We start from the raw sequence: 21,775 nt of genomic DNA, 5'->3' as shown, positions 1-21,775 counted from the left end.
ACTGTTCTGTGTCTATGGCTTTGATTTTATTTTATTTCTTCCCCCAGTCACCACATATCCATCCCAGCCACCTCAAAAGCCATGGGCTCCTCCACCCCATTTCCTAAGGGCAGCAGCAGCTGCTGCCGCTGCAGAAATCTCAGCTCCTTCATGAGAGGAACCCTCTGAGACCCCTCCTGTGTGGGGTACCCACAGGCCTCTAGGTGTTCACCCACTGATCCCTCCCACTTTGGAAACACGGACTCCAGCTCACTGAGCTGGACTCAGGCAAGAAGTTGATCCTTCACTAGGTCAGTGGGCACCTGCTTCAAACTGCTCTTCCCTAAATGGAAAAGGACAAATGCCACGAGTCCTAGCTCCAGCTGGTAGAATCTATTGCCTGTTCTGCTATGATTGCTTTGTTCCCTTGCTGGTCCTGATCCCCACCCCGATCTCCTGTGTTGGGAGCTCAACTGGGAGCCCCATGTCCTTTGGTGCCTGCAAACCAGCCCAGGTTACCCTCGTGGCCACACAGGGAAGCTGATGCCTCTACACTTCTCTTTAGTGCCAGATGATCCTCTGTGCCTTAAGCTGTGATGGGATGTGCACAATACTTGCAGATGTGTGGTGTTTTGGAGTATCTGCAGGAGAAGGGAGGGATTTGAAGGCCTTACTTACAAGTATCTGCTGCCTTTCTGGAATGATATAGTCTCTTCCAAGTGACTGGAGCTGGGTGAGACAGTGATAGCTGCCATCTTGATGGGCTTGATCCTTGATGGAAGTACACCAGCTCTTGTGCATGACGTCTGGGGTCAGCCCCTTGTATCTGGGTCACTTAGAGCTGTCAGCACAGAGGTGTGTCCTTTAGCTCCATGTTGGTATCCTGTCCATCAGAGAATGGTCTCCTGTTTTGGAGACCCCCCCCAGGGAGGCTCTTTGCTATCATCCTGTAGTGCTTGGCAAAAGGAGTGCTGGGATGTGAGAGCTGAGGGGCCTGGAGAGCAGCAAGGGCTACAGGAGCAGCCCCAGCTCATGTGGTCGGTGGGGATGTCTCCTCTTGCCGTTTTGCACAGCACCTTTGGATGCTGAACCAAGAAGATCCCTGGTCCTGCGTATCTTGTGGGCCAGGACTGCATGGCTTTGAGAACTCAGGGCAGGACTCTATGGGATTGCTAGAGCAGAACTGCACCAAGCTGTCCTCAATTGGTTGATCCGACCATGTGAGTGCTCAGGGCTGTGGGACTGTCACTGTGGCTTGCAAAGAGTGCTCCCAGCCTGGTGGTGCTGGGGTGCAGGTTGCAATGGAGTCATTGGCTGCAAAAGAGGTCCTGTGTCCTCATGTTTCTTCCTGCCTTCCAAAACCCGCTGCAGTGGGCCTGCTGCCCTCTCCTGTTCTGTGGCTGCTCCTTTCAGAGGGGAGGGAGGGGTTGTGGGCGTGAGACATGTACCTGAGAGCTGCCTCGGTGGGTCTGGGTGAGCACCTGGGAGCTCCTGGGTGTTTTTTGGGTCGTTTAGCACCATCCCTGACTGAAGTGTTCCTGCAGTGCCAAGGCTCTGATAGCAGGTGTCCTCATGGAAAGCTCAATATTCAGGATCTTTGGCTTTTCACAAGTATTACTGGAACGCTAACTCTTGGTTTTTTTTTTTTGGTTTTCCTTTGTCGTTCACAGTACAGCGCTGTAGACAGCAACCCCCTGTCTCTGTACGTCATGCACCCCTTCTGGAACACGATAGTCAAGGTGAGGCCATGTCCTGCTTCAAGTGGGACAGCAAAACTTCAGTCACCTCTGTGAAACTGCCAGCTGAAACCCTGCTTTGTTTGTGGTGCGACTAATTGCAAAGGGGGCTGTCTTCCAGCCCGTAGCCTGCCTGGAGCACACTGAATCGCAGCCTGAAGCTTCCTGCTGCCTCAGGATATGCTGGATGCAACTAAGCAGTGTTGTCTCCACCATGACCAGGAGCAGCACATGGTCCTTCCTACATGTTTTAATGAGTTCCTGTGTTCTTTTGCTGCTTTTCCATAGATCTTCCCTACCTGGCTGGCTCCAAATTTGATAACGTTTTCTGGCTTCCTGCTGCTTGTCTTCAACTTCTTCCTCATGGCATACTTCGACCCTGACTTTTATGCTTCTGGTAAGGCTGCACGTTCCTGTTTGGATGCGAAGCATCGGAGTGATGAAAGCTGTCACCTCCTCTGCCACGACTTCGGGTGCTCCTTGATAATGGCCCTTAGTGTGGGCATTCCCAGAGGCAGGGACAGAGTTGAGGGGCTGAACTCACTGGGCTTTATGAGGACTTATCCAGATGCAACATATTTCCTCTGGCTGCTAGGCAGACGTGTGCCTGACTGGCAGTGAGGAAATTGTGGATAGGAACTGGCTCTGCCTACAGAGCAGACAAGAACCCAGGGCCCTTATTTTAGAATCCAGTGTGGGAAACTCTGCTTCCCTGCATCCCAGCTAATTGCCCTCATGTGAAAACATGCCAGCACTGCCTTCAGACTAACAAAGGCAAAATCTTCTTTCTCACTTTCACCGTTCTGCACAAGGCAAGGATACGCACGGCTTTAAGCTTTTTAACAGTACCCATGAGACCTCACCTGGATCTGCATCCAGTTCTATAGTCCTCAGTACAGGAAGGACATGAATCTGTTGGAGTGGGGAGGAGGCTGCGGAGATGATCCGAGGGCTGGAGCATGAGGACAGGTTGAGTTGGGGTTGTTCAGCCTGGAGAAGAGAAGGCTCTGGGGAGACTTTAGAGCAGCCTCCCAGTACTGAAAGGGGCTCCAGGAAAGCTGGGAAGGGGCTCTTGATCAGGGAGTGCAGGGATGGGGTGAGTGGAATGGTTTGAAGCTGCAAGAAGGGAGATTAAGGTAAGATCTTAGAAAGAAATGTTTTCCTGTGAGTGCTGTTATCAGTAAGCGTAGCTTTCCAAAGCTTGGGTGGCATCAGTGGCTGTTAGCTAAGATTTAGATTATGTTTCAGTCCAGGAGCTGTAGAAGTTCAGTGTCAGAATCCCCAAGCCATCGAACATCCAGAAACTTGGGCTGTGCCAAAGGGATGGCAAAGCTCATGCTTTGGGATCCTTTTACATACATAATGCATGTCCTGCTTGGAAAGAGAACTCTTTGTTCTGCTGGTGAGGCTTCCCAAAGCTTGTGTCTTTCCTCCTCATTGGATGTTTTTGTAGATGTGATGCCTTCCACTTGCTGCTGGCAAGTCACCATGATGGAAACAGGAGGTGACATTTGACGGAGTCATCGTTCCCTGGAGGAGACCTCCACATGCCCTCCTGTGAGGCCAAGACACCGTGCCTCTGCCATGCTTTTTTCGCATGCCCCTTTGGGCTGCCCAAGTGGCAGACAGCTCGGCTGGCTTCCTGCCAGAGCAGCACTGGAGGAGGTGGAGAGGTCAGTGAGGAGGAGCGAGGTTTCAATGGGCAGGACGCAGACTGCAAACTGGGAGGGGAATCCTCACGTGTGTCTGCAGAGGCAGGGTGTTTCCACAGGTCAAAGAGGCTCTACTCAGTGCCCTGTGATCCAGCATTGAATCATAGAGTTATTAAGGTTGGAAAAGACCTCTAAGTTCATCTAGTCCAACCATCAGCCTGACCTCACTGTGCCGACTAAACCATATCCCAAAGTGCCACGGCCACATGGTGTTTGAACCCTTCCAGGGCTGGAGTCTCCACCTGGGCAGCCTCTGACAGGGCTTGACAACCCTTTCAATACAGAAATGTTTCCCGATGTTCAATCTAAACCTCCCCTGGCACAACTTGAGGTCATTTCCTCTCTATCCCATCCATTTTGTTCCTTAGGAGAAGAAACCAGCACCCACCCAGAGAGTCTGGTCTGCACACGCTTCCATGTCATGTGTTTGGGCTGCAGTAGCTCTCTGCCATCACCGGTTCTTAGATCCCATGACTTTGGAGAGTGGGGACAGGGGACAAGTACATCCTGAAAAGCAGAGTCTTAGGTGACCCAGTTTCATTTACTATTGTGGGACAGCTCTGCCATCATATCTTGAAAGCCAGTGTCTCAGTTTCCCTGTTTGAGTTCTCTAGGTCCTTTGTCTTGGTGAGCTGCCAGTCCGTGTCACTGTGCCTCTTGTGCCAAAAGGAACCTGTTGAACATCCCACCTAGCTGTCCTGACTTGTGTCTTTCTGATCTCTGCAGCTCCTGATCACCAGCATGTTCCAAACGGAGTGTGGGTTGTTGTGGGTATCCTCAACTTCGTTGCCTATACATTAGGTAAGACTTTATCTTGCGGATTGGGGGTGGGGTTGCGGCTGTCGTCTGTTCAGGCTGCGGCTGTGTTGTCTTATCTCTGAGCCTGTTAAGGAATTTTTGATCCTGAGCTTCTGCCACGCATCAATCCAACTGCTGCTTGGTCTGCTTGAGCAGCTTCTAGGAGCTGCTTTGCAAATTGGATAGAAGGAAATTATCCCAGAGCAGCTGATGTGAAAGGAGGACACTGGGACTGACTTTTAGACGAATTGTGAAATTCTGTCTTTGGTCTGCTTTAAATAAACACAATCTTGTCAGACTGTTCAATTTTTCAGTCTCAAATGGAGCAGGGCGTGGGAAGCACGTTCCAGATAAGAGGATGAAGGTGCTGTTAGCATCCATGCGCGCTTTGTCAGCTACAAACTGGCCCTGCAAAACTCCCTATTTCTCCTTCTCTTCTCAGATGGTGTTGATGGGAAGCAGGCTCGCCGGACCAACTCCAGCACGCCTCTGGGAGAGCTCTTTGATCATGGCCTGGACAGCTGGGCGTGCGTGTACTTTGTCGTGACGGTATACTCCACCTTTGGACGGGGCTCCACAGGCGTCAGCGTCTTTGTTCTCTACCTCCTCTTATGGGTGGTTTTGTTTTCATTCATCCTTTCCCACTGGGAGAAGTATAACACAGGGATTCTCTTCCTGCCCTGGGGATATGACATCAGCCAGGTGGTAAGTACCCGCTGCAGCCACTGCTTGGCTTCAGCAGTGGCTCAATAACCTGCTGCCATGTGTGGGGCACGGTAGTGCCCACCAAGGGGTGCATGCAGCTCTGCTATGTGTCCAGAGCTTTGTACATCGGTCACTGCAACACGCTCTGGAGGTGGGAGTATCCAGCATTGTGGTGGAGGAGGGCTTACCAAGACTTGGCGCTATAATTGGCTGACAGCTCAGGAAGGACATGGATGTGTTGGAGCGAGTCCAGAGCAGGTCACAAAGGTGTTCCAAGGAGTGGAGCACCTCCCATCCAAGGGGAGGCTGAGGGAGTTGGGGTTGTTCAGCCTGGAGAAGAGAAGGCTCTGGGGAGACCTTAGAGCAGCTCCCCAGTACTGAAAGGGGCTCCAGGAAAGCTGGGGAGGGGCTCTTGATCAGGGAGTGAAGGGATGGGATGGGATGAGTGGGAATGGCTATAAGCTGAAAGAGGGGAGATTGAGATGAGATCTTGGGAAGAAATGTTTTCCTGTGAAGGTGGTGAGGCCCTGGCCCAGGTTGCCCAGAGAAGTGGAGGCTGCCTCATCCCTGGAGGTGTTGAAGGCCAGATTGGATGGGGCTTGGAGCAACCTGATCCAGTGGGAGGTGTCCCTGCCCATAGCAGGGGGTTGGAACTGGATGGGCTTTAACGTTTCTTCCAACCAAAACTATTCTGTGATTCTATGACTTTGCACTATCACTGCTTTAATGAGGTGGGCTCACATGGCACTAGAGTTTGACTGCTCAAACCCTTTAAATCCAAGGTGGTTTGTGCGGTGCAGTTTTTTTGTTGTTTCAAGTAGCTTTTCTAGATGGACTCTCCACAAGAAACAAGGCTTGAAGGATGGATATTGTGTTGCTTTTCCTCTGCCTGATTTCTAGTGTCCTCAGGTGCATGTTTTGGCCACCTAAATTGTTGCATTGATTTGTTCCCTGTATTACAGCAATGGGAGAACATTGATGTTTGTGAGTTTGGGGTGCCTTCTGGCGCTAGCAGGGTGTGTGCCAACATGTAGCAGAGCAGCTAATTAGCGTGCTGATCACTGTGCCTGGAGTAAAGGTTCCTGGGGAGGTGCCCCTCTGACTGGCAGTCAGTGCCAAGACCAGCAGTGCTGGACTCTTTAGCATGTAAGCTTGTCCATCTCTGTGGACTTCTTTGCAGGAAGCTCATTCCCAGGAGCTGGGATGATGAGCTCTGGATGACAGAGTTTACTGCTGGCAGCTGCCTTTCCTGGCCTGTCTGGTCTCACAGCACCCAGCACTCCTTTATCTTCTGCCCTAGAGGCTGGGTTGGAAATGCAACAAGCTGGAAGAAGAGTGCAATTAGTGCAGCCATGTTAATTGCAGTAATTATCTCTGCTACTAAAAGGACACCATAGCTTGTCTCCTCTGACTCTTGTCTCCAAAAGCGTTGCTTAACCTCAGTGCTCTCCACTCTCTGCATGGTACAGAAGGGTGGGGCGGTGGAGGGCTAAGCTGCCCTGCAGCATCTATCACCCAGGTTCTGGGCTGCTATTAAAACTGGAACATCCCTCGTTAGATCTTTTCCTAGGATTGTTTCGCCTGTTGGATAGAAAGCGCCCCTGAGTTGGTCACTGCAATGTGGGGTATCAAACCTCTCTGGTGCTTCACGCATCCTGAGTTGGACCTGTGTGAGGGCATCTGTGCTCCCGCTATATGAGCAGCTTCTGGTTTGTCCTTACCAGCTCCTACACTTAGACCTATCCTTGTCACACGCGGTGCTTGTGTATTGTTTGTCCCCTTCCTGCTGGTGAGGAGAACTGGATGTGGTATAGCTTAGAGAGTACCTTCCCTGAAGGTGCCTGGCACATGCGTCAAGCTGCCAGATTGGGTGCTGCTGGGTCAGGCACTGCCAGACTCATCTCTCCAGTGTCTCATTCCTGCTTCTCCTCTGCTTTCTTCCAGACGATTTCAATTGTCTACATAGTGACAGCCATTGTGGGAGTAGAGGCCTGGTATGCACCTTTCCTGTTTAATTTCTTATATAGAGACCTATTCACTGCAATGATTATTGGTAAGAAACTCCATGTTGAAGCCTGTCTTTTAAACAACGCCTTGTAATGAAACCCAATGTCTTAATTATATGATAACACTGTTCTGTTTGCTGTAATGAAAGCTCCTGTGGGCTGTTATTAAGGTGAGGGTGTTCTTGCAGCCTGCACTTTCCCAGGGTTTCAAAGTATTGTTTTCTTCTTAATAGTTAGTTTGGAGAGGTTAACACGGCTCTGCCTCAGTCTGTGGTGACCAAAAGAGCAAGGAAGTGGAGCACTGTACTCGTGCCTCGGCTACATTTGTCCCAATCCTGAGGGTATGAGTGCCCGCTGCTACTTGGGGGATCAGCCCTAGTGCTGCCAAGGGTTTGTGTGGAGAGACAAAGTGATTCTTGGCCTGGAGCAGCACAGCAGGCAGACTGGAGCAGCCAAGGGTTGGGGCTGGTGCACAGTGTCCAGGTGCGTCAGGGTGCTGGCGGGCGGCTGGAGCCGAGCACCAGCCCCAGAATGTTGAACAGGAGTCTCTCTCGTGCCCGGGACCTGTGGGTGTCTGGACCCAGAGCCCAAATGCTGCACAGGAGCCTGGAGCTGCTGCAGCAGGGAGCTCACGGACACAGAGCTGGGGGAAAGCACTGTGCTGTTTGGGGATCCTGCTCTCCATCCACTGTCTAAAAATGAAATTAAAAACTAAAATGAGATAAAAGTCGAGACTCACTCTCCCATGGTCAGAACTGGCTGCTGCGAAGCAGGGAGAACTGCAGGTGAAGCTCAGCAAGACAGAGCTCTCCTTGCCTAGTGAAGTTCAGCTTAGTCAGAAGCTCTCAGTTTAATTTTTCTTAGTCTGCATGTAAGTTAATTGTAACAACTTAATTTAAAAGCAAGATGTCTTGAATTGTTATGTTAAATCAAATGCTTGCCCTTTCCTTACTCAAGTGGATATTCTGAGCTTGCCTTTGGCAGCTGTGTGACTTAATATATGAATAATCAATGCCCTTTTCCTGTGTGAAAAACAGCGCATTGGCTGGATTTGTGCATTTGTGTAGGAGCTGGGTTATTAAAAGTGTGAATATTTACAGCTCCATTAAAATGCCTGGTGCTATGTAAACATGGAAGGAGTTGTGATAGACTGACAGGTTTGAGCGCGGTGAATGATGTTCCCTATTGAGATCTATTTTTTTTCTGTGTTATTTGGGCCCTTTTTATCATTTGTCAAGTGAAATGACAAGAGCTTTTTTGCACAATGAGAACTGAAACTGCTTGTTTGCAGTGGGAGAAACAGCAAACTGGCTTTATTGTGAAAATGAAAACTCTTGTGCACAGCCATGTCACCTGTAGGGTTCATGTCATTAAAGACAATATTGTAATTAAACTTTGTAACTGTTTAAAGCAGAACACTCTGCTCATTAATGTGGCTTCTTAATATGGAAATGTCTTTGCACCTACTTTTAAACGTGCCGAGCTATTTTCGGTGCACCTCGGAGCTATTTTTGTTGCTGGCCACTGAAACCAGAACAGAAGCCCCTGTCCTTTCATGGGCTGCACGTGATGGTCTCCCTATCATGGGACAGTAACACAGCTCTTTCTTTTCTAGCTTGCGCAGTCACTGTGACGCTGCCAATGAGCCTCTACAACTTCTACAAGTGAGTTTCTCTGTCCTCAAGTCTCCCCCCTTGCACTAGTGCTTCTGCAAGAGACCCAAAGCCTCACAGAGCTTGATTTCCTTCATAAGCTCTGTTTTCAGTGCAGCAGAATGGATCTGGCACAACGGAAGGTCCCAGTTTGTGTGATGCACTGGGAGGGATGGGCTGGCAGCCTGCTCAGCAGGCCCTGGTAGAAAGACCCTCAGCTTTTCTGCGCTTGTCTTGTTAGTCACAACCCAGAGAACCTGTCTGTGGTTATCCCTAGTACCAGCAGGTTTGCGTGGCAGAGTGGCCAGTTGGGTTTTGCAGCCCTCTGCTGAAGGGAGGGTCTGGGTGTTTCTCAGCTGTGGTTCCATGTATTTTCATTTCTTTGCTTGCATTTCAGGGCCTATAAGAACAAAACCTTAAAGCACCACTCTGCGTATGAAATCATGCTGCCACTGGTATCCCCAGTGTTGCTCTTCCTGCTCTGCACCACATGGATCTTCGTGTCCCCAACAGATATCCTGGAGGTCCATCCCAGGCTCTTCTATTTCATGGTTGGAACAGCCTTTGCTAATATTTCTGTAAGTGCCCTTTGCTTTATGCTCCAGTTTATTCCCTGGGAAGTGCAAAGCCTGCCAGGACGCTTGGGAGGCAAGAATTCAAAGACCAGCTCAGATATGAGGAGGGAGACGCAAAGATGCAACTTAACAGCTTTTCTGGTTTGCTGTGATTGAAAGAACAGGATAGAAGACAAGGTTTGGGGTCTGCGAATTTTGTGCTACAAAAAAAATTGTCAAAATCTGATTTGGCTGCACGTTGCAGCATCTGTGCTTGCTTGAAACTCCAGCAAATGCACTTGTGCTCCTCATTGAGCAGCTCTGCGCAACCGTGCCCCGGGGGCAGCAGCTGGGGCTGTGTGGCAGGATTGTCTGCTGATCTGCAGAGAACGCTGGTAGCCTAGGTCAGCTCAAAGGAACTCCTTCTTTCAAAGATGCCCTTGAGGCCTGTTTCACAGAATCATTTAGACTAGAGAAGACCTTTAAGCTCATCAAGTCCTACCATAAACCTCACACTGCCAACTCCACCACTGATCCCTTCCCTGAACACTGTATCCGCATGGCTTTTGAACCCCTCCGGGGATGAGGACTCCACCATTGCCCTAGGCGGCTTCTGCCAGGGTTTCACCACTCTGTCAGTAAAGAAGTTATTCCTAATATCCAGTCTAAACCTCCCCTGGCACAACTTGAGGCACTTTCCTCTCTTCCCATCCCTTGTTACTTGGGAGTAGAGCCCGACCCCCACCTGGCTCCAACCTCCTTTCCAGGAGCTGCAGAGCAATGAAGACACCCCTTGGCTTCCTCTTTACACTAAACAGCCCCAGGGCCCTCAGTCACTCCCAGAACCCCTGGCCTCCAGACCCTTCCCTAGCTCTGTTCTCTTTCTCTGGATGTGTTCCAGCCCCTCAAAGTCTGTCGTGGAGTGAGGGTCCCAGAACTAAACCCAGGTTTCGAGGTGCAGCCTCACCAGCACCAAATACAGGGAGACAATTCCTTCCCTTCCTGCCCCATGAGTCTTTGCCCTGTGTGCCCCACAGGAATTCTAATGCAAAGAATGATCCTGAGTTAGAAACTCAAGGAAACTGCATGGTGGTTGTTGTCAGCACAGACGACTGGTATCTGTGTGACCACCTTCTCTGTGCTGTGGGCAGCTTGGGCTTGCAGAGTTGATGCTGGGTGCGAACTCTGACAGCTTTCTCCTCTCGCAGTGCCAACTGATCGTCTGTCAGATGAGCAGCACACGCTGCCAGCCTCTGAACTGGATGCTGCTCCCCATAGCGGTGGTGCTTTTCGTGGTGATGTTCGGGTTCGTGCCAAACAGTGAAACGCTTCTCCTCTACATGTTAACCACCTTCCTCACCCTGGCGCACATCCACTACGGAGTGGTGGTGGTAGGTGAACTCGGCTGGGTCTGGTTGCCCTGCTCTGACTATAGGCTTGGCTTGGGTGCTGCTGCTGCTCTTTGCCACAGAGAATACTGCGCTTGAAAATGGAAATGTCAGTGAGAATGGCTCTCTGTCATGCTGTGACCATTTGAACCCTGAACTGGCTTTCTGGGGAGCGGCATGTGTGACTGTCGCATGGGTTTGAAGGGAACTTCACACAATGTGATGGAGGCTGTCGTACTGGAGATGAGTTTGAAACAAGTACTTGCATCCATGCTGCTGTGTTTAACTCCTCGTGGCTGTGGCTGCAGCATAGGGGGAAGCTGGGATGTAAGCCAGCATGGGTGATCCGCACCCATGGCGGTGGGAAGGGCGGATCCAACAGATATTTGCAACGGCGGATGTGGTGTCTGCACATAAAGCAGGAGTGCTTAACTGGGAGTTAAACTCCTGTGGGTGTTACTGTGACTGGCAACTTCAGTCTGTGACCTCACTCCCATGCCCTGGAGTCACTGGGAGAGCCAGAATGGAGAGGGGACATCCTTGCTTGGAGAACATGGCTTCACGGCAGCTGGTTTGCCTTCTTCGCTGCTGCAAGGGCTGTGAAGAGATACAGGGGGCAATTTGCTTCCCTGGCTCTGAGCCAGCTCTGCCTGACTCCCTGAATTTTCATTAAGAGAGAAAACAAACTCTGAGGAGACCAAGTCCTGTTAGAAATGCCCCAGGAAGCTGCTGAGGAACTAGGGCAAGGGCCCTGGTATTCCCTGCAGAGCTGGCTTCTGCCACATTTGTAGACCCTCCTTGGGGAAGTCCTGTCCCCTGGGAACCCCAGCTCTAATGCAGAGCCTCCAGAGTCAAGTTTGAGCTGTAATTACAGCAAAGAAGTGCCAGCCAGGTTGTCTTGCCTCTCCAATTAGTGTAATGAGGCTTCTGTGCAAGAAGGATTTGAATAGCTTAGCAGCTTAAATAAAATTGGTCTTGGAATCACAGCCAGAGATGGGGACTGATGGGATGGTGTAATCCTCCTCGCCCATCCCCTGCAGTGAGCTGCTCAGGGCTCTGCTTCCCTGAGTTTGTGTTCCTCTCACTCCCCCCCTCCAGCTTCCCAAGGGGCCAGCTGTGCAGGATAAAAGAAACTTGGAGCTGAAGAGCCTTTTAAGGCTGGGACATAATCCCAAACTGCTCTGAACTGGGAAGTAATGATTAGGAATAAACCTTCTGCCCTGCCTCTGTGCCCAGCTTGGCCTCTGGTGCGGTGCAGCGCTCCTTGCTCTTGGTTCTGCAGCAACTGTTAAGTTGTGGTCACCAGATGCTGGTGCCACACCATCTGTTTTATCCTGTCTGCAAGTCTTTGAACTGTGCCTGAAAACTTGTTTCCTCATCCAGCTCTCAGTCCTCTGTGGTTTTCCCACATCCTCAAAAGAGGTGGTGAAAGCTGCTTCCAAAGGAGCCACATTATCCAAACCCTGGTGGCAGGTTCCCCTCCTCTCTGTACCCCTCCTGTGTGTGTCTTCATGGTCTGTGCAAAGTACCCGATCCCACCTGGAATTGCAAATGGATCCAAGGAGCAATTTTTCATATAATTGTCTGAGAAAAACAAATTAACTTAAGCAAAATAATAGAAATATTGCTGGGAAGAGCAGAGAGGGAGCAGAACCGCAGGGTGAAATCCTGCACGCCTGAGCTCAGGGCAGGTGTTTCTGACCCCTCAGGAGGGCAGAAATGAAGGTGTCTGCTCCCACACACGCCAGGCTGCTTGGGAAGATATGGGAAGGGAGCGAGGCTGCAGCTTGCAGGGCTAGGGCTTGGCTCGGCTCTGGAACAGGGCAGCCTGGCTGGCCCTGCAGCCCAAGCCAGAGACTGTGGCCCAGGTCTGGGGAGCATCTAGGGTGGGCAGTAGTGGGGAAAGCAGGTGCATGGACGTGGCACCTGCTTTGTCAGCTGCACAGGTCTGGTGCTCTGCCCTATTTCCTCCTCCTCCCTCTGAGCCTCACTAACCCAGTCCTGTTGTCTGCTGTGTCCACAGGTGAGCCAGCTGAGCAGGCACTTCAACATACGGCCCTTCTCATTAAAAAAGCCCACACCAGATTGACTAGGAGTGGAGGAAGAGAAAATCGGCTTGCAGTCTGCAGAAGTACTGTAAATAACTGCTGCAAATACCTGTAAATACTTCAACCATCACCACAGATCTAAACCTTTCCTCTGGACGGACATCAGGGCAAAGTACGCACGGTATCCGGTGCAGCCAGGGCAGAACTGGTACGGGGCAGCCTCCACTGCTGTTTGATGCACTCATGCTTTGAGTTTTGGGTGACACTGGAGGAGGAGGGTCGCCTTTCAGGTCACTGTTACTGTATATTAGACCAGCTGAATGTTCCCAGTGAAACCTCCAACTCCAGCTCTCGCTCGGGTGAAGCCGGTTAGGGACGCAGATGGCTTTTTCTGAGCAAAACATCTTCACCTGACACCAAACCCAGTGTAACAGCTGATTTCTGCAAGGTCAGGGGAACATCCTGGTGGTTGGAGGTGTTCCTATCTGTCCCTAATCCTTCTGGACAGCCCTTGGCTTGGGCTGCTACTTGGGGAGCAGGTGGTGACAGTTGTTCCACGTTCTGTCCTGCACTCACCGATTTGGGTAAATACTTGCATGTTTATTTTTCTAAGAGGAAAAAAGAGAACAACTCACAAAACTTCTGTAATTTCTACTTGTGGGGGCTTAGAAATCAGGGCTCGCTTTCCTGTAAAAGTGGGAAGGCGGCTTCCACCTCTCCTGTTTGAGCCGTGGGTACCTAGGACCACATCTTGACTGTGTTCCTGTATATCCACCTGGGAGTTTTCCACCTGGGAGTGACGTTTGGGCTCTGATTGGCAGCAGAAAGTGGCTTACACTGGCCTAACTCCCCTCTCATCCTACTGGAACAAACTTGCTGTTGCAGGTGGGCTCTGTGGGGTCCTTGCACACTGCCACAGCCTCTTCTTCCACAGCAGCACAGCTTTGCCCATCACCTTTCCCACCGGACCATCAACGGCCACAAATCCACCACTTCTCCAAGTGTGGTGGGCGTGCGTGGAGGGGAAGAAGGTTGGGTGAAGCAGGGTATGGACTCCAGGGCAGCTTAAGACGGTTTCTTAAGGTATGGCTATTGCAGAAAGATGAAGCAGCAGGGGATGGAGATGGAAGGTGGGAGATGGAACAAGGGAGCAGCACATCCCAACCTGTTCCTGCCTGTGCAGAGTGCCAGTTGGTGGCACCTCTGACCTTCCCGGGGCTGGCAGCAGGGTTCCTTGGAAGAGAAGAATTTGTGCAGCACAGGGAGCTTCACTGTCACCCTTCAGAGCATCTTCCAAGGCCTGTGTCTGTGTGGCTGTTCAGTTTGCTTGGGCACACAGGGGAAGGAGTTGGTGATGCTGCCTCATCCTTCTGGAAATAAGTGTTGTGTCAGTTGTGTGTGCACTTTCAGAAAGCTCACAGGCATGTGTGTGTGGTGTGTCCTTTCCAAATATCACTCGATTTTCTAAACTATTGTCCCTGGCGGCTGCACGTCTCATCCAGGGATACATTTGTTTACTGTCCATTTGTGAACGACAGGTTTGCATCAATCTAGTTTTTCATTTAAACTTGTTTTTGCCATTGAGTTAGAGTGGGGTGGTGAAGACTGAATGCTGATTTTCTTTTCACTTTATTTAATGAAGACTTGTGCTTGAATGAAGAGTGTAGCTTAAACCCAGGCTCTGGAAAGGCTGCATCCGGAAGCGAACAAGCACAGCCGATTGTGCATATGTAATCTATCGTGGGAACAAGGTTGCTTATACACTGATTATTGGGCAACGTGGCTTGCAGAAGCTCGGTCACAGCATTTTCCTTTTGCAGGTGAAGACTCCTGCTTTAGGAAACCTTCCAACCCTAACTATTTAATGCTTTTTCTTTTGTAAATTGGAATCTTTGTCATGCAGACTGAGACTTGAAATCCTGAGGCGAGCTCACGCTTTCAGGGTTGCTCAGTCATGGTACGCCCTGCGAAGAACGAGCTGGCGCATTCAGCCAGGCTGACATCATGGAGGGCCCGGCTGAACGTCTGTGTGTCCATACGGTTGCGATGTCTCTGGGAAGACTGCCTCGTCCAGAAAGGGGGCAAATTCAGAGTTTATTTAATAAAACAGCTTACCTCTATATATAATTTCCTGACATTGTACAGAAACAAAACCCTAAGTGTACAAATGAATTGAACTGCGCTTGAATTTTTGACTCTTTGCTATTTAATGAGATATAATTATGAAGGGAGATAAGTTTAAGTCACTCTCACGCAAGAATTACAGGAAGTCTTAAAACGGGATGCAAAGTTTATGGGCTGTGTTCAGATAGCAAAATTGCGCTAGCAGCACTGCAAAAAGTGGAGGTCGGATGATTTAATTCCTAGCATTGTGTTTGCAGGACTGGGGAATAACCGAGCTGCTCCCTCGGACTTCCAGCTTGAGGGCTGGAGATCCCAGTCTGGAGCTCGCCTTTTCCAGTGTCCTCCCACTTGCATTACTGGGCCAGGGCTAATGCTGTGAGGTGTCTGATATTAAATCTTGGGATGTTGCTTTGTCTCCGTAATGCACTGCATGTCTGTTGTCTGTGAGCTGCCATGCTTTGCAGCACTTAATGTACCCTGAAAAACCCCTTTGGGAAGTTAACATGGAAGCGGGGCTTCCTCTCTCAAATTCTGCCAATACTTGTGCTGTAGGAGAAACGTCTCTTAAAAACTGGAACCACTTCCTATCTGCACAGGCTTTGTCTTTGGAGAGTCCTAGATTTTTGGTGCCTTAATTTACTGCACCATGAAGCTAGAAATATATCTCCTTAAATCAGCGCTGGCAAACAGCCTCACCTGTTGCTGTGCCAGCCAGCTTGTGGCAGAGCCAGGAGAGAGCTGACCTGACCTCAGCACACATAGAACTCTGTTCCTAACTCAGGGGTGTTCGTTTCTGCTACTAGATCCAGGGGGGTAATGAAAATGAACAGAAACACCAAACCGTCTTGCCATGGTGGGGTGTGAGATCCTGAGAAACAAACTGTTTATTAATAATAATGGGTTTAAGTCTTAAGAATAAATGTATTCCTTCCTTGCTAGCAGCATCCGAGGGTACTTGTGTTCCTGTAGTGGCTGGTTGCCTTGGCTTCACTCTCTCCTTGCCATGGTATGTGGTCCTGGAGTGGGACAGGACCATGCAGGATGTGCGCTCGCTTTTCAACTCCTCCTGTCTGAGAGAGCTGATCTGTGTTGTCTCTTCTTCCAGGGATAGTGTTAATCATCTTTTCCTAATTACTGACGGCCCTCCTGAGTTGATAACAGGACTGTCTTACTCTTTCTTAAATCGATTTTGCACCTTTTGTCTCGATACAGAGTATTACCAGGAAAAATCCTCTCCAGGGAGGGGTGCGGTCCTGCAAGACCCACTGGGATGCTGGTCTGTGGCCTCTGACTCCAGACAGGTCCTTGTGCTGTGGGAAGAGGTGACCAGCTCTTCCTGGTGCTCGCTGCACGGTGGCTGGTCAGCCTTTGCTCTGAAGTGGGTTTTGGTGGGAGCTTGGGGTACACCAGTGCGGCAGCACAGGACCCACATAGCAGAGGTGCAGAGGCAGCCTCGCTTGCAGCCATTTTCATCTCAGTCTTGTGATTTCTATCACAGCTCCTCCCTCTGTGCAGATCCAGGAGCTTCGTGCAGGGATTCAGAAGGTGAGGGTGATGCACAAGTTTTGGGATCTCCTGGGATTTGGGTAAAAGCAGCCTTTGCACTAAAAGCAATGTTTTACAAGTACAAACACTACTGTGTGAGGCTACAAACACCAAGCGCCTGCACGCTGTGGTTCTGACTCGTTCATTGCCCACTGTGTCTGTGCCACAATGAACTCTTCTGTGACTGGTCACTGCAAGGACTCCCAACAGGCTCCCATCTCACAAACATCACCCATCTGATACAGGTGGCTTTGCCTGAGCCGGGGGAGCAGCATATTGTGAGCTTCTAAGGCTCTGGAAATGTATATTTAAGCTCCTTAAATAGAGGTGGCCTGATGTCACTTCCCGGGTGCAATGAGGACCTGCAGTTCCTAGTCTGAGAGCTGTTTTGATCTTGGTCAGATCAGTTCCAGCAGAATCCCTCAATTCTTCTCCCCTGACAGCGTCAGTGCCTTCTTGTGGTAGATCTGGAAAGTCTTTAGAGAAGCAACACTGTTGGGAAATTAGCTCAGATCTCTGTTTTTGCATATACAGATCCAGGGGAACAGTTTATTCTTGTGCAAACACAGCCTGTGTAGCAGAGCTCTGGTCAGTTTGATGGCAAAACTCTGCGTGGGCTTTCTGTATCCTTCCAAAAACTGCAGGAACCTTGCTGAAGCTGAGTCTCGTTTCCAGTTGTCCCTCGACCCTTCAGCCCAACAGTGTTCCCCCTTCCACACCCCACCCCAAAATCTGTGAGAGCAGTGGGTCAGGCATGCTGCGGTGCCATGGCCAGTGGTGGAGACAGAGCTGGGTCAGCCAAACATTCCTTTACTCTTTGCTGTTCTATCGTGGACCTGCGGTCCTTGTGTGGGGTTCCAAACTTGAGGCCTCCTGCTTTTACCCACCTATTCTACCTCGCTGCACTGCCAAAGCAGCGGCCAAGAGGACGCGGAGGCTGCTCTTGGTGGGACATGAGAATGAGATGCTACGCTGACCTCTTTGTTTCTGGGAAAGATCTCTGTTGATTTGTAGAAGACCCTTTGGCCCATCCTTGGTCAAACCTGGCTTGCGAGGTCTCTAGACTGGGCTCTGAGGAAGCAGGGCATCACTGCCCCCAGAGCAGGGGCTCCTGGTGAAATTGGCCACTGTTCATTTCAGCCAGTGGTATCGGTGATGGCTGCTTGGGAGGAGCTGGTGCTGGTGCTTCAGGTTCTAGACCTCACTAACCAGAATCTTCTGCCTGACTCCTACCAGGCAGTGTTTCAGGCTGACCTGCTCCCATCCCTCAAGCTTTCAGCTGAGGTGGAGCCTGGTTTTGGTAGTGGTTCATGTTGTGTGGGTACCAGCCTCTCTGGAAGAGGAGGGTGGGAGTCCTCGATTTGGCCATAGAATCATGGAATGGTTTGGGTTGGAAGAGACCTCAAAGCCCACCCAGTTCCACCCCCTTGCCATGGGCAGGGACACCTCCCATGGGAACCAGTTACTCCAAGCCCCATCCAACCTGGCCTTGAACAATCCCAGGGATGGGGCAGCCATGATTTCTCTAGGCAACCTGGGCCAGGGCCTCCCCACCCTTCTGGTCTTCTGAGAGAGTGCTGAAACACTGTCTCTTCCAGCTATAACCCTGCACACAGAGGCAAAGGAAGGCAGCAGCGTCAAACCCAGCCCACAGAGATGGGGTGAGCCAGGGCATTTCAGACTCAACACTTGCCTCCGAGTGGTTTTGCAAACAGACCCGGCCCCCTGGGCTCCTACTGGTATTCCTGCAGGGCAGGGAGTGTCTCTGCAACCCTGTGGAGCGTTTTCCAAGACCTGTGCCTGTGTGGCTGTACAGAGTGGGGAAGGATTTGTTGATGCTGCCTTGTCCTTCTGGAAACAAGTAGGGAGGCTTTAACTGAATTCTGCAGATCAGTCTTATATCACCGAGCTCCTGGTGCCCGGTGCCGTGGGGGCTGTGGAACGATGCAGGGGGAGCTGTGCTTGTGCTGCTGTTGTGGTTTGGTTCTGTCCCTTCCCTGTTGCGCCTTCCTGAGGAGCCACACTCAGCAGGAGCTGGGCTTCTCTGGGTCATGGGGTGCTCTGCCAGGCTCCTCCCCAGAGCCAGGCAAGCTTGGTGCCTCTGCAGTGGGAACCGGGCTCCCCTGGGGCTTAGAGGGCTCTGCCACGCTCCCCACCGGAGCTGAGCAAGCTCTGTGCCTCTGCGGTGGGAACCATGTTCCCCTGGAGCTCGGAGGGCTCTGCTGCGCTTCCCACAGGAGCTGAGCAAGCTCCGTGCCTCTGCAGTGGGAACTGGGCTCCCCTGGAGCCTGGGGGGCTCTGCCAGGCTCCCCACTGGAGCCAAGCAAGCTCAGTGCCTCCGCGCAGGGTGGCCCCTAACTAGAGATCAGATGAATCAGCCTGGCCGTGAGCAGTGGTCCCGGCACTGCCGTGGTCCAGGGACCCCAATCACTTCCCTGGAGCCCTGTCGCTGGGAGTTGAGGTACTGCAGTGTGTGTGAGTTCCCATATGTTAAATGCTATTACTGAAATATTTATTGTGTTGAAACCAAACAAAAAAAAAACTATTAAAGCTCAGTAAAGAATAAATTTTTCCAAGCCTTTTAATGAAATTTGTTTGGGTTTTTTTTTTTTTTTTTGTGCAGGCAGCCCAGCGCAGGGGTGCAGGTTTGGGCAGTGGAGCCCAGGCTGGAGCTGCAGCCTTCCTGGGAGCAACTGTGCTTGCCATGACATGGGTGGGAAGGTTCCTGGAGCGATTAATTTTGCTCATCCACTGCGCCAGGCCGGGGTTGTGGTGCTTGGTGAGGCCACAGGGAAGGAAGCTGGATAGGGAGGACAGGACCACGTGGGGCATGGATCTTTGTCCAGCCAGAGACATTGCTGTGGAGATGGGCTCTGCCTCACTGCAGACCTACCTGGACTGGATCTGAGGGCACTGAAACAGGATCCCCAAACTTTCACGGAGCTCAACTTTGGCCAGACCAACTTTAACCTGCCTTTAGAATCTTATAGAGGAGTTTGTGTAGAAATGGACCTTTAAAGCCCATCTAGTCCGATCACTGCAGTGAGCAGGGACATGCCCAACCAAATCGGGTCGCTCAGAGCCTCATCCAACCTAGCCTTGAGTGTTTCCAGGGATGGGGCAGCCACCACTTCTCTGGGCAACCTGGGCTGGTGCCTCCCCACCCTCAGCATAAAATATTTCTGCTCTATATCTCATCTCCCTCTCCCCTCTTTCAGCTCAAAACCATTCCCTCTCGTCCTATCCCTGCACTCCCTGATCAAGAGCCTCTCCTCAGCTTTCCTGGAGCCCCTTTCAGTACTGGGAGGTGGCTTTAAGGTCTCCCCACAGCGTTCTCTTCTCCAGGCTGAGCAACCTCTACTCTTTCAGCCTGTCCTTGGATGGGAAGTGCTCCAGGTCTCGGATCATATTTGTGGCCTCCTCTGGACCTGCTCTAACCAATCCATGTCCTTCCTGTGCTGATGACTCCAGAACTGGATGCAGGGCTCTAGGTGGGGTCTCTCCAAAGCAGAGGGACAGAATTCTCTTGCCCTGCCGGTCCCACTGCTTTGGATGCAGCCCAGGACACAGTTGGCTTTCTGGGCTGCCAGGCTTATGTCCAGTTTTTCACCCCCCAGCACCCTAAGACTTTGTGGGGCCACTCTCCATCCCCCAGCCTGTGCTGATACCAGGGATTGCCCCAACCCTGGTGCAGGACCTTGCACCTGACCTTGTTGAACTTCATGATGTTCACATGGTCTCAGTTCTCCAGCCTTTCCAGGTCCCTCTGGATGCCATCCTGAACCTCAGGAGTGTCAAGGGCACCACTCAGCTCGGTGTCATCTGCAAACTTGCTGAGTCTGCACTCGATCGCAATGCCCTTGTCATTGATGAAGATATTGAACAGCACTGGTCCCAGTATGGACTCCTGAGGAACCTGGAGGTTTACAGGACATGAGTGAGCAGCCGCTGTGGTGCTGGGCTGGGGAACCTCAGAGCACCACACGGGACACCAGGTGAGGGCAGAGAGGGCAGCTCCAGGGCTGATGCTGTCCTGGGAGCGGAGGAGGAGGCTACTGGCCGGAAGCAAAGCCTTGAGCAGAACCCTGGAACCCCGTGGTCTCTTCCCATGCCCTGTGCCACAGCTTTCCCTCTGGGCTAAAGCCTAGGTGTATTTAAGTGATGCCTGTCCTTTATCAGCCATCTTGACGGCTTCCTTTAAGAGGATTGTTGTGGTAGGTGTAATATACTTAAGGGATTGTTAATAACAATAGCGTTTCAGGAGCTCACCGCGTGCCAGCGGTGCAGGCTGCTCTCACGGGCTGTTTGGATCTCGGCTTTACAGTACAATGTACTCTGAATCAAACTTTATGAGCTTATTGGGAAAGAAAACAAACAAACCAAGGCTTGATCCCCTTTGTACAGACTGGGCTAACTCAAGAGTTCACTAATTCATCACTTAATTGCAGTGGAGGGGGGGAGGGCTGTACCTGCTGTTGGCACCACGGCGGATTGCCCTCCTGTATTTACCCAGCCATGGTCCTCTCCATCCCCCCGTGCCGCTGCACGGTGCTCCAACGCTGCAGGGATGAGTACAGTCCTGCTTGGCGGCTCGTCACACATATTTCTGCTCACTCTCACAAAACGGGGTGCTCTTGCACCCTCCCCAGAGTCCCCTGGCAAGGCAACCACCCCTCCCAAGGCACCTGTAATGGTGCCCGTGGTGCCAGGTGCCCGTGGCACAGGAGCCAGCCACGTGGCACATTTGCCCACCTTTGGACTCACTGGGGTGCATCCAGCACAGCACATCCAAGTTCTGATAAGACCTGGGGCTGCAGGAACGCTGCACGTGGCACTAAGTAATCCATAGAATTAGAATAGAATCATGGAATGGTTTTGGTGGGAAGGGACCTTAAAGTCCATCCGGTTCCAACCCCTTGCCAGGCTGAATAACCCCAACTCTCTCAGCCTGTCCTCGTACAGGATGTGCTCCAGCCCTCAGATCATCTCCGTGGCCTCCTTTGGACTTGCTCCAACAGCTCCATGTCGTTCCTGTGCTAAGCACTTCAGAAATGGACACATGGCTCCAGCTGAGGTCTCACCAGAGCAGAGCAGAGGGACAGAATCCCATCCCTGGCCCTGCTGGTCGCACTGCTTTGGATGCAGCCCAGGGCACGGTTTGGTTTTCTGGGCTGTAAGCCAGGTTGTCAGCTCCTGTTGAGCTTCTCATCCACCAGCACCTCCAGCTGACCGACCTGTAGAAGCCCCTGTTATTCTTCGCATCCCTTGCAAATGTGCAGGGGATCCCTTCCAGATGTGATGGCCTCTCATTGACTTTTGCTTGGGGCACAGAAGGAAAGCGCACGGAGAGGCAGGATCTGGCACAGAGCCAGTGGCACAGGACCCTGATGTGTGGAAGAGGCCAAGGCAGGTGGGTATCCTGCAGGGCTTGCAGAGAGCAAGGGATGCCCAGGAGATGTCCACTGGCTTCTACTCATGCACCCCAGGAATGCAAGGACTCAGCAGAGAACCCGCAAGTGAAAGCCAAT

The 21,775-nt window shown here is 51.5% G+C and overlaps 1 protein-coding gene across 2 annotated transcripts in view; it reads left to right on the top strand.

The window, feature by feature from the left end:
* Nucleotides 1-18,813, top strand: part of SELENOI (selenoprotein I) — a 35,304-nt gene extending 16,491 nt beyond the window's left edge. Inside the window, exons 2-10 of one of the 2 annotated variants that reach the window (XM_054062628.1) lie at nucleotides 1,650-1,718; nucleotides 2,004-2,112; nucleotides 4,154-4,228; nucleotides 4,668-4,930; nucleotides 6,875-6,983; nucleotides 8,552-8,600; nucleotides 8,986-9,166; nucleotides 10,351-10,533; nucleotides 12,554-18,813. In XM_054062628.1, coding sequence (XP_053918603.1) covers nucleotides 1,650-1,718; nucleotides 2,004-2,112; nucleotides 4,154-4,228; nucleotides 4,668-4,930; nucleotides 6,875-6,983; nucleotides 8,552-8,600; nucleotides 8,986-9,166; nucleotides 10,351-10,533; nucleotides 12,554-12,670 — 1,155 coding nt within the window. In that variant the 3' untranslated portion in view covers nucleotides 12,671-18,813. The remainder of the gene's footprint in view (nucleotides 1-1,649; nucleotides 1,719-2,003; nucleotides 2,113-4,153; nucleotides 4,229-4,667; nucleotides 4,931-6,874; nucleotides 6,984-8,551; nucleotides 8,601-8,985; nucleotides 9,167-10,350; nucleotides 10,534-12,553) is intronic. The other variant, XM_054062629.1, reaches the window with a different exon arrangement.
* Nucleotides 18,814-21,775: the final 2,962 nt, after the last annotated feature.

Source organism: Cuculus canorus, chromosome 3, assembly GCF_017976375.1.
Source record: "Cuculus canorus isolate bCucCan1 chromosome 3, bCucCan1.pri, whole genome shotgun sequence".
NCBI lineage: Eukaryota > Metazoa > Chordata > Aves > Cuculiformes > Cuculidae > Cuculus > Cuculus canorus.
Note: the sequence above shows the minus strand (reverse complement) of the source record. Positions and strands in the feature narration are given on the sequence as shown.